Here is a 12,960-nt window from a genome sequence, read left to right as displayed (position 1 = left end):
ATAAGCGAGATAAATTATTTTGAATTTCCCGCTAATTTGGTACAACATTTTACTCAAAACGAGGCAAAAACATTAATGATTTCCACTCTTCGGTTTAACGGTGCTTTTACAGCGATGCGGTGATAACGTTTGATCTACCGGACGTAAACAGAAGAAGCAGCATTGCACAACCCTGAGAAAATTGAGAGATTGTGAAATATTGGAAACGGTGATTATTTTTAGAATGCGAATGTGATATAAACTGTCTGCAAATGATAAAGTATCTTATAGAAAAAAGTACAGGAGGCATAAGGCTAGGCCTTAACTTTAAGTTTAACCCCAGAAGGGGAAACTATCACCTGATCACCATAAGTAAGATTTGTGATATCAGATTTATTAATTTTGACAGCTATTTCATGGAAAGTCTTGATATTTTTGGTTATAACAGGCAACTGATTACCCCCACCATGTCTTCACCGTGGGGTAAAGTGACAAGTAGCACTGTAGCGGAGCCATGTTCACTAGCAGACGTTATGAGTGAACAGCTGGTAGAGGATTTAAAGGAAAAGGATGAAATATCGATCCAAGAATGGGAATTTATCAGGTAGAAATTATAGATATTGTAACAATTCCGTGCGAAATACATCCAGACTTATAAGTTGAATCACTAATTTAAAAACGGCCGACTACATATGTATGTATAAACTTTGCTAGCCAATGGATTAAGGACGATCGACTGTCCCTGAGAGCAATGGTAAGATCTGCTACGAGATAAAGTTTTAAAGTTATCAGTAGTAATCATAATGTCAAAATATATATGTAGCGAAATCGTACTGGGGCGATTGTCGGCAACCAGATGTATAGTTCAGCCAATAGAGCATCCGTCTAACTAGTGTTAGGAGGTCCTGTGTTCGAACTCCAGTGGCTGCGATATTTTCTCCTCTCTGAACCAAGGTTCAAACCCAGGGCATCTGAACACATGGGCATCTGATCAAATCCAATCTCACCACATGTACATTACTGCTTCTTGTCAAAGTCTTATTAGCTGTCAAAGGCAAATAAGACTGACTGTAGTGTACAATGTATATTTAATTTTGTGTCAAGTTAAAAGTAAAAGAAGAGACATGTGTATTGTTTAAATAAGACAAATGTTTGAAAAATTATATTTTTAGTTTATTTTGTTTTACTATGTTTTTTGTTTACTTGTTAACAGTAAAGCTGAAGCTGCTCCAGAGATCGACCTGGCATCCCTGACGACCGGATCGGAAGACACCAAGGATGATCAGATGTTGGCCCAGCTGTTACAGATGGAGTTTGATAAAGAACACGACATGGCGGTCCGAGCTAGAGAAAAACAATACAACAGAGACAGTAAAGGTGATTTAGGATTCACCCCTAAAATTTCATAATGGACTGAACTAGTCTTTGATTTAGAAGTCTTCAAGGGTTAATAAGCTAATGTCCGATTGACATCCAGGGTCATTTAAGGATATGCCAGGTTAAGGAGGCAGAGGGTATTCAGAGTACCTGGAGAAAAGCCACCAACCATGGTCATTTAAGGATGCGCTAGGATAAGGAGGTGGGGGAAAGCCGGAGTATTGGAGAAAAAACCATCCTTCAGTTTGCTTAGAAAAAGATGAGTTCAAATATGTTAGAGGGGTTGACTAGACTGTAGTTCTCTTTTCTTATTACAGATATATGTTATTATAGTTTGTTTATAGTGTTGGTCAAGGGGAGGTAATCCTTCTTATCTTAAAAAGTGAAAAAAGGAAGATCGATTATTATCTGCTTTAAATCTTATGTATTGATATCTGAAAAAGATTTTATTTATTAAACTGCATAACAATTTGTAAAGTGTATTTTGTATATTGATTTCTGTATGCCAATTATATTTCCATTATTAATGTTTGTAGTATTTTCTCAACAGTGGCGATATCATTTGAAAACTACCGAACGTTACATCCAGCTTACAGAGATGATGAAGATGAGGTTGTTCCTAATCTGGATGAGGATTATGAAGTGGAAATGAAATGGGGTATGTAGTCAATCTTTGATATTTTGAGGAAAATAACCCTCAAAATTTGTTGATGTGTTACCTGTCATATGTACAACGGTGAATGCGAAAGATATTATCTTAAATGTAAATATCCAACTTTACTAACTAACTGCAATACATGTTTTTCAAGATACGAAAGAGATTTAAAGTACGACTTGTGGTCGATCAGTCCCACCTATGACGTCATATTTTTGACATGATATTTGTGATGACACGTTCACCTGAAGGTGAGAATAATTGCGTGAAAGTAAATCATTCTTTAAAGACATCAATTTTAATTTAGTATCTTGAAAGTCGAATCCAACATATCATAAATTTATTTGAAAGATTAGAAACCACAAACAAGTCATTAGATTTAATACTAACTAGCTATGAATTTCGTATTATTTGATTTGATACTAACTAGCTATGAATTTTGTATTTGATACTAACTAGCTATGAATTTTGTATTAAATTGATCTTTAAATATTGTATTTGATAGATCAAAAACCACCAAAGTTTAACAGCCAGGGAACTTCAGGCAAAGGCAAGGATATGATCACTAAACACGACTCGTCTGTGTGCGGTCGTAGGAACGCTTCACGCATGATGGAGGTCAGTAATTCCAGTATAAATAATTCATAAAAATATTGTAAATGTAAAATTGTAACCATTTCTGAAAATGATTAATTCAAATGACAACATTTTTTGAGAGACGTTCCTTCGTTTAGCCATCAGGATTCTTATTTCAACAATTGTTAGAGGTGTATAGCACAAGGAGACACTTTTTACAAATCACGTTGTGTCTTACAGTCATCAAAATAATGTCTGATAAAAGATAGGCTGACCAGTCGACTCTGATGTTATGCGAGTACAGGATTCTAGGAATACATGTATATACTGGTAATGATATATGTTGTTTGGTTGTAGTTTCCACCCGAGTTTGAAGTTGGAGACGGTGAAGGGATGGACATGAAACTACCCAACCATGTGTATAATAAACTCAAAATGCACTCTATCTCAGAAAACAAGAGGAGTCAAAAACTCCACGATAAAAAGGAACATTCTACTGCAGTAAGTATTTAGCATGAGAGATGTCGGGTATTACTGACATCGCAAGGTACTTAATCAGTCTGTGACGGTAATTTTTTTCGTTGCTAGTTATTTGTACTTGTAAACCCCAAAATGTTACTAGTCCGACTATTTCAGTTCCGCCATGATCAGTTTCAATTTTTGACCCAAATTACAGTCTGGCATACAGTTTGTGAACACTAATTTTCACAAAATGATTGATCCGGACGGATATAATCGTATACAGAATGCACACAACATGTGTTGAAAATTACAATGGACCACCACTCCTGTATATTGCGTGGGAGCCACTAGTCCAATCGGACTAGTTCATTACAATTGGCAATAGTCCGGCTGTAAAATTACCAGTCATGGGCATTAGACTAATGTTTAAGATAAAAAGTCTCAGAGAGCTTAATAACATGAAGTAATTTTTGTATAGAAACTTCTGTCATTTTCATGGCTGCTATGAAACCACAGATGTAAAAACAATGAAAGCTGTTTATACAGGATTGAAATCACTGTTTAATGGGTTATTTCAACCATGAATATTTTTACACATGAATTACTTTTAAATCTCTTAACCAGTACAGTAATTACCCACAGTCATCTCAAAGACATGTTATATAGTACTTACTATCATTAAAGATGCTCCACTGCTGACAGAGCATAAATGATATTCATCATTTGAACAATAATTGTTGTTAATTTGTGTATATATATGTCTAATTAACACAAAAAATAATATGAAATAATTTGTTTTGCCTTTGGTGCATGCGCAATCAGTACTTCATTCCATATAGGATATAGTGCCACGGAATTTTTTCGGGATGCAATAAATTATTTTTCATATTTTTAACTTGAAGTAAAATAAGAAGCTCAAATTTTCCAATTGTGGTAATGGTGTAAAGTAAGTAACTTTTGTAACTGAAGAAAAATACTAAATTGTCTGCTCCTGTTTTTGATAGTGAACATTTTTCGGCGGTGGAGCATCTTTAAATATGCAAATCTGGAGGCTTATTTTATTATCAAAAATCCTCTGCCAACTTTCCTTTTATCATATACATATGCCCTCATTATGAGATTGAGGGGAAGGGTATGTGGCTTCCCACTTCAGTATATATGATGGGATGTTTCCGTCTTACAGATGTTTCTAGTATCTATATATCAAGTGAACATACTATCAACGCTCACTGACAGATAGTTTGGATGTTCATCAGTTTTTCTTTAGATAAATGAAATAATTCACCAAATCTGAACTTTAATAATTGGATTGACTTTCATCACTATATCATAGTTATTTATATAAGTAGTCATTAAAGAATAAATGAAATAATTAACAAAATCAGAATTTAAAGAATGTGATTGATATATCCCTCTAGGAACATGCAATGGATCCAAGAACTCGTCTCCTGCTTTACAAGATGGTCAACAATCTGGTTCTAGATTCTGTCAGTGGCAGTATCAGTACAGGAAAAGAATCGGTCGTCTTTCACGCCTACGGAGGAGAGTAAGTTACCAGAAATATTGTTATCTCTATCAAACCATCATTACCGTATTCAATTTAATAAGTGCCCATGTCCTGTAAGCACCCTCTCCCTTTTTAAAGCCACAGTGTCTCTCGCTTCAATTCATATGCAGACTTTTAAAAGTCTTCTTTTTTTCCCCCAGCTTTTGAACTACCTTACATATATTGTTTAATTTTGTTTATTGAGGAATACTACCTGGAAAAAAAACGTTTATATGTTACGTAACCTTGGACTGTGGGACACTCAAATCCAATTCAAATATATCCCTCCTGAATACACATTTAGACTCTTCTAAATTAGACTTGACCAGTCCATTATGAATTTACAGGAATGAATCAAATTAATGTAAATTTTGAAGGTAAAATCTTACTATTTCATTCAATTGGTGAATTTTAATTTTAGGATAGCTGGTGAAGCAATGCCCAAAGAAGTTGCCATCAAAGTATTCAAAACGACTCTTAATGAGTTCAAAAATAGAGAGAAGTATGTCCATGGGGATCACCGGTTCTCAAGGGATGATTTCAAGAAACAGAATCCTAGAAAGATCATCAAGATGTGGGCAATGAAGGAAGCAGCTAACCTCAACCGGTATGTTTGAATTGTTATAAATTTTTTGGAAGATGCTGTCAATTCATTCACCCCTGGAGACACATTTGAACTCAAAGATTCATAGGATGAAACAGTTCATTATGAATTTTCAGGGGTTAACTAGTTAAGTATTCACCTCTCAGGTAAAATACTGTTAGTCAAGAACATACATGCTGAATTCAAGTCATTTGGAAAGAATTTCACATTATTTCTTCCTAAATCTGCCTGATCATGACTTGCTTTTGTTTACAGGGCAGTAAGTTTGATTTGGTTTTGTTTGCAAGTTAATAAGTTTGACTTCATTTTGTTTACAAGTTACATGTTTGATTTGGTTTCGTTTACAAGATCATTAGTAATTTTATAATTTTATCTTGATTTCATTTGTAACTTTAAATTTGACTTGATTTCCTTTAAATGTTGGTAAGTTTGACTTGATTGTATTTACAGAATGAAGAAGTTTGACTTGCCATGCCCAGTTGTCCAGGTGCAGAAGAAACATATGTTAGTGATGTCCTTTATTGGCGAGGACCAGAAACCAGCACCAAAACTCAAGGATGCTGAAATGTCTGACGCAGATCTAGAAGATGCTTACAGTCAAACACTAGAGGTAAACAAACTGATATCACTTAAACGTTTGATTGTACACTTAGTTATACATGTTAATTCAAAATGTCTATGTACATAATTTTGAACAGTTCTTTGAATATTAAATGATGGTATGTTAAAAAATTAGAAATTTGATGATAGCTGTTATATTTCCAAGGTCTGTGATCTGCATTGAATTAAAATGGTTTTTCCCCTATTAGACAGTAAAAAATTCATCTTAAGATATAAAAGATAAGTGAGGTAGGAACTGTCTTATTTGTAATGTCTAATGATTAATCAAAATGTAAATGATAAAAAATCTATTTTTATCAACAGTTTATGAAAACCATGCAGAACAAATGCACGTTAGTACACGCTGATCTGAGTGAATACAATATGTTATGGTGGAAAGAGAAAGTCTGGGTGATCGACGTTAGTCAGGCGGTCGATGTCACTCACCCATTAGCCATGGAATTCCTTCATCGGGATTGTACAAATGTTTCTAATGTAAGTTCCTAACAAAAATTTGTTCTTTGCCACAATGTACAGTAATACGCCGGTTTTCAGATCCCAAAATGACGCATTCCCAAGTAAATTAAATTTACTGTTGATTAGTTCTACCTTTTAGTGATTATAATGTCATCTCTTGACGTTAATATTGTGACGTCATATTCACAGGAATATGGGACTAATCAACGGTAATTTGTACTTTATCCACGTCGTTTTTTGGATCTCGAAACCTCCGTATTCAGTTGTCTTCATCATCTACACAACGACGCGCGTCATGTTGAAATATCTGTCCAACAAATGCAGTTTACACACCAGTAAACAACAAAAAATAAAAATCATTCCTAATATTAACATTTGAACCAACTATTTCTTTTAAATTTAATGTTCTGATAAAATGAAACTTTGTTTTTTCAACGTTATACGATTGATATAACAGCCGTTCAATTGATGGAACAGCTGGCTCCAATTTGGCTGGAAATTTTGTCGTCAAGTTCAAAAAGTACACAAAATATAGTTCCATAATAATATTATCTTTTTCATTCCATTGATGCAATATTTCTCAAACATTGCTTTTTCTGAAACATATTTAAAGATTTTTAATACATGCATACTGTCATAATAAAGACACAAAAGGACAGACACAATAGGCCAAATCTGATGCGCATTAACACTACTTGCGGAAGTCAGTATTCCGCGGTATATATTATTGCGTGACAACTGACTGCGTTTACACAAGTGTAAACAATTTCTTAGTTTGCAAGATTATATAGCAAAGAGAAAACGGAAATGTAAATATTACTTGTTATATACATAGTAGTAAACATCAGTGAAAAACCAAACACAAATCGCTAAATATTCTATGGAATTTTTTCTTCTTCAGTTTTTCAGTTCGAGAGGTGTCCATCAAGTCATGACCCCGGAGGAGATATTCAATCATGTGACTGGACTTGACATTTCTGGAGAAGGTGCCGATTTTATTGCACAAGTTCGGCGATATGACACGGAAAAATCTGCAGAGTATGTGCTGTGCCCGATGAATCGGAAAGAGTTTTCATTTGACTTTTTCTTTGACAAATCTCAAAAGGAAAGAGCAGAGGCATTAAAGGACGCTGGGATTTTGGATAGTGAAGAAGAGGACGGGGGAGAAGAAGAAAACTAGTTTATTGTTTTAGTAAGATAAAATAAATGTATTCATACAGACAATATGAAAGACAGACATTTTGATAGTGATGATGAGGAGGCTAAAGAAGAAAAGAATTAGTTCATTGTTTTATTGGAAAATGTGAAAATATTCATACTGCCACCGGTTAAGACAAGACAGACATATTTAGATAACTTTGAGTACTTTTACCATATGCTTGTAGTGTTTTTATTGTAGTTTCGAAATTAAACAGTGAAAGAAGTGAAACAAAAATATCAGCAATTACAACGAAGTCCAATGATGCTGCTGTCAATCAAACAGCCTGGACTCTGTATGTGACTTTAATTGCACTTTGTATTGTGTATGCTACCACATTTGCTCTGACATTCAATTGAATAGGTACACGGGCGAAAGGCTTGGCTACATACTGCCAGGCGATATGTGAATGACCTTTTGATTTCCTTTCAAGGGCAGGGATAGGGTGTGAGGCTTTTTTTCTGACAGTCTGGGCTCAGTGTCATCAAGGGATAACTTAAGTTAAAATTCTCCATATAGAAAAGCATTACTCGAAAGTTGAGAAGAAATCTCTGTTAAGGAACTTTCTTTAACCTTAATAATGCTTTCATATGGAAAATTTTAAGCTTAGGAATTCCTTAAAGTTAAGGAATGTTTTTGAAGATAAAGATACAGTGTCTTTATCATGAACAGCTTACATCACTCAAAATGTTTAACTTTTTGTATTTATTGAAACATACAATATAAGAAATAACCAGTTGATTACCATTATTCTGTACCTGAGTGTTTGAAATTTAATATCTACTAGATGGACACATGTAATAGGCTTCTTAAAAATATTTTTATAACTTCTGCATTTCCACTTAGATTTATTTTACAGAGAAAATGGTTGTGTTCTTATAATTAATACCAACAATTTCAGGATTTTATTGAATCAATGGTGCAATAGTTGTGCTTTTAAGATTTTAAAAATTCTGTCTTCAAAATTTACATTGTATAGGTACAATGTAGATGTTTTAGTCCAGTGTTGTTATTTCATAATGGAATGAATATTTTAATTTGTCGCTTTAAATGATATTTGAGTTATGGCTGATGATAAGTTGCTTATACATATTGGTGAAAAACTTTAATTATTTCTAATGAAGAAATATGTTAATAAATATTGGTTACAAATATGAGGAAACATATACCATGTGGTATCTGAGTGGTTTAATGCAATATAAGATGGGGTCTCTTCCTAAATTAAAAACCATTTCGTAACTTCGTGCTTTAACCCTGGTTTATATTGGATACAAACATGGTTCATAAATCATGGAGTCACCTCATATAAAGTCCATTATTGTATACACTATACAGATTCTTTGTCAGATGTCTGTTCATACTGCCTAATGATAGTGTTGTTGTCCGATACTGAGTATAAAGGTGTTCATGTACTCGTATTTATTAAATGAAATATAAATACTTTAAATTTGTGTCGTTTGATTTGTATTCAATTATCTCCTTTAAACTCTTCACATGTGACATTAATACTGTAACAATATATACCAGCATATCCTACCAGCCATGTATCCTTTTGAAACGGACACAACTTGGTACAATATCAAGGCTTCATATTTGCCGATCTCTCTAAATTTTCGAAGAACTATATGAACTAACTAAAAGCATCAAAAGAAAGGAGAGGCAAATGCCAGAGGGGAACAAACTGACTTTGTACTGTAAATTAACTGCCAGATATTGACAGTTGATCTTTGCCCTTCACAGAGAGTGAAAGTATAAAATACCAGACATTGATAGTTGACCTATGCCCTCCAGAGAACGTTACAATACCAGATATTGACAGTTGACCTTTGCCCTCCAGAGAGAGTATACAATACCTGACATTGACAGTTGACCTTTGCCCTTCGGAGAGAGAGTATACATGATACCAGACATTGACAGTTGACCTTTGCCTCAGTTGAACCTTTGCTTTTCTAAGAGAGAGTATACAATACCAGACATTGACAGTTGACCTTTGCCCTCCAGAGAGAGTATACAATACCAGACATGACAGTTGACATTTGCTTTTCTAAGAGAGAGTATACAATACCAGACGTTGACAGTTGACCTTTGCTCCAGATAGAGAGAGTTTACAATACCAGACATTGACAGTTGACCTTTGCCCTCCAGAGAGAGTGTACAATACCAGACATTGACAGTTGACCTTTGCTTTCCGGAGAGAGAGTATACAATACCAGACATTGACAGTTGACCTTTGCCCTCTGGAGAGAGAGAGTATACAATACCAGACATTGACAGTTGACCTTTGCTTTCGGAGAGAGAGTATACAATCTACATTGACAGTTGACCTTTGCTTTCCGGAGAGAGAGTATACAATGCATACATTGACAGTTGACCTTTGCTTTCCGGAGAGTGAGTATACAATACCATACATTGACAGTTGACCTTTGCTTTCCGGAGAGAGAGTATACAATACCATACATTGACAGTTGACCTTTGCTTTCCGGAGAGAGAGTATACAATACCATACATTGACAGTTGACCTTTGCTTTCCGGAGAGAGAGTATACAATACCATACATTGACAGTTGACCTTTGCTTTCCGGAGAGAGAGTAATAATACCATACATTGACAGTTGACCTTTGCTTTCCGGAGAGAGAGTATAACAATATTACATTGACTTGCTTCGAGAGAGAGATAAACATGACAGACAGTTGACCTTTGCTTTCCGAAGAGAGAGTATATAATACCATACATTGACAGTTGACCTTTGCTTTCCGGAGAGAGAGTATACAATCCAACATTGACAGTTGACTTTGCTTTCCGAGAGAGAGTATACAATACCAACATTGACAGTTGACCTTGCTTTCCAGAGAGAGTATACAATCCATACATTGACAGTTGACCTTTGCTTTCCGGAGAGAGAGTATACAATACCAGACATTGACAGTTGACCTTTGCTTTCCGGAGAGAGAGTATACAATACAGACATTGACAGTTGATTTGCTTCCGAGAGAGAGTATACAATACCAGACATTGACAGTTGACCTTTGCTTTCCGGAGAGAGAGTATACAATACCATACATTGACAGTTGACTTTGCTTCCGAGGGTACAATCCAACATTGACAGTACCTTTGCTTTCCGGAGAGAGAGAGTATACAATACCATACATTGACAGTTGACCTTTGCTTTCGGAGAGAAGGTAAATACAGACATTGACAGTTGACCTTTGCTTTCCGGAGAGAGAGTATACAATACCAGACATTGACAGTTGACCTTTGCTTTCGGAGAGAGAGTATACAATACCAACATTGAATTGACCTGCCCGAGAGAGAGTATACAATACCAGACATTGACAGTTGACCTTTGCTTTCCGAGAGAGAGTATAAATACCAACATTGACAGTTGACCTTTGCTTTCCGGAGAGAGAGTATACAATACCATACATTGACAGTTGACCTTTGCTTTCCGGAGAGAGAGTATACAATACCAACATTGACAGTTGACCTTTGCTTTCCGGAGAGAGAGTAGTATACAATACCATACATTGACAGTTGACCTTTGCTTTCCGGAGAGAGAGTATACAATACCAGACATTGACAGTTGACCTTTGCTTTCCGGAGAGAGAGTATACAATACCAGACATTGACAGTTGACCTTTGCTTCTGGAGAGAGAGAGTATATAATACCAGACATTGACAGTTGACCTTTGCCCTCTAGAGAGAGAGAGAGTATACAATACCAGACATTGACAGTTGACCTTTGCTTTCCGGAGAGAGAGTATACAATACCAGACATTGACAGTTGACCTTTGCTTTCCGGAGAGAGAGTATACAATACCAGACATTGACAGTTGACCTTTGCCCTCCGGAGAGAGAGTATACAATACCAGACATTGACAGTTGACCTTTGCTTTCCGGAGAGAGAGTATACAATGCCATACATTGACAGTTGACCTTTGCTTTCCGGAGAGAGAGTATACAATGCCATACATTGACAGTTGACCTTTGCTTTCCGGAGAGTGAGTATATAATACCAGACATTGACAGTTGACCTTTGCTTTCCAGAGAGAGAGTATACAATGTCATACATTGACAGATGACCTATGAACTCCAGAGAGTATACAATGCCAGACATTATCATTAGATATTTAATTTCCAGAGAAGATATAAGATAAGTAGCACCGTCCAGACCAATATCAAGACATTGACCTTTGACCTCCAGTAAATTCCCAGAGTATAAACGCTAGACGTTTTATCTACGATCTTCAGACAGATGACAGAATGCCAGATATTGTCTTTTGAACTTTGACATAAAAAAGACACTGCTATTTTGTCTTCGTGCATTATTAAGTACATAGGCCAGACCTTTTTGGTTTTGACCTTCAGACAGAGTATCAAGGTCAGGCATTGCCATTTAGTATCTGACCTTTTAAGTACTAAGTCTAGAGTTATCTGTCCGTCTTACTCTTTTACACATGATCAATGCAATTGGGTCTTTAGCCTTAGAGCTCAGCTATTGTTAATGGGTAAATACGTCAGCTATCAACTTTCACCATTTTGTCTTTGGCTTCCAAAAGAATACTATAGGAAAGTAGCATGTATCGCTACTAAAGTCATAAAGTTGTCATAGAATTTAACCAAATTTAGTCCGAACATCATTGGGGATGGGGATAAAACGTTTAACATTTAAAGACTCTTGATTTCCCTGAGGCTGGAGCCAAAAGGGATATTCCTTTAAATTGCTACTTGTCATAACGTATTTGATGTACTTTTACATTTGTGAGGTTTGTTTGTGGCATTGACGTTTGTAGAGACGTTTGTGAGGTTTGTTGGTGCCATTGACATTTGCAGAGGCATTTTCGAGGTTCGTTTTTGACATTGACGTTTGCAGAGGCGTTTGTGAGGTTTATTGGTGCCATTGACGTTTGCAGAGGCGTTTGGGAGGTTTGTTGGTGCCTTTGACGTTTGCAGAGGAGTTCGTGAGGTTTGTTGGTACCATGGACGTTTGCAGAGGCGTTTGTGAGGTTCGCTGGTGCCATTGACGTTTGTAGAGGCGTTTGTGAGATTCGTTGGTACCACTAACGTTTGCAGAGGCGTTTGTGAGGTTCGTTGGTACCACTAACGTTTGCAGAGGCGTTTGTGATGTTCGCTGGTGCCATTGACGTTTGCAGAGGCGTTTGTGAGGTTTGTTGGTACCACTAACGTTTGCAGAGGCGTTTGTGAGGTTCGCTGGTGCCATTGACGTTTGCAGAGGCGTTTGTGAGGTTTGTTGGTGCCATTTACGTTTGCAGAGGAGTTCGTGAGGTTCGTTGGTACCATTGACGTTTGCAGAGGCGTTTGTGAGGTTCGCTGGTGCCATTGACGTTTGCAGAGGCGTTTGTGAGGTTTGCTTAGGTCATGGACGTTTGCAGAGACGTTTTTGAGGTTCGTTGGTGTCATTGACGTTTGCAGAGGCGTTTGAAAGATTTGTCGGTGCTATGGTCGTTTGCAGAGACTTTTTTGAGGTT

General features: G+C 36.2%; 1 protein-coding gene across 2 annotated transcripts; it reads left to right on the top strand.

Annotated features, from left to right (window-relative positions):
• Positions 1 to 78: 78 nt before the first annotated feature.
• Positions 79 to 8,921, top strand: LOC138308523 (serine/threonine-protein kinase RIO3-like). 2 transcript variants are annotated; one of them, XM_069249540.1, is made up of 11 exons: positions 79 to 208; positions 428 to 583; positions 1,193 to 1,356; positions 1,907 to 2,014; positions 2,517 to 2,629; positions 2,945 to 3,088; positions 4,468 to 4,595; positions 5,017 to 5,202; positions 5,650 to 5,809; positions 6,124 to 6,294; positions 7,178 to 8,921. In XM_069249540.1, the coding sequence occupies exons 2-11, from the start codon at positions 447 to 449 to the stop codon at positions 7,454 to 7,456; spliced, it is 1,590 nt and encodes a 529-aa protein (XP_069105641.1). In that variant the 5' UTR covers positions 79 to 208; positions 428 to 446; the 3' UTR covers positions 7,457 to 8,921. The 2 variants fall into 2 exon arrangements, with proteins under 2 accessions (XP_069105641.1, XP_069105640.1); XM_069249539.1 differs by lacking the exon at positions 79 to 208 and having other exon boundaries at positions 259 to 583.
• Positions 8,922 to 12,960: the final 4,039 nt, after the last annotated feature.

Source organism: Argopecten irradians, chromosome 15, assembly GCF_041381155.1.
Source record: "Argopecten irradians isolate NY chromosome 15, Ai_NY, whole genome shotgun sequence".
Classification (NCBI taxonomy): Eukaryota; Metazoa; Mollusca; class Bivalvia; order Pectinida; family Pectinidae; genus Argopecten; species Argopecten irradians.
Note: the sequence above shows the minus strand (reverse complement) of the source record. Positions and strands in the feature narration are given on the sequence as shown.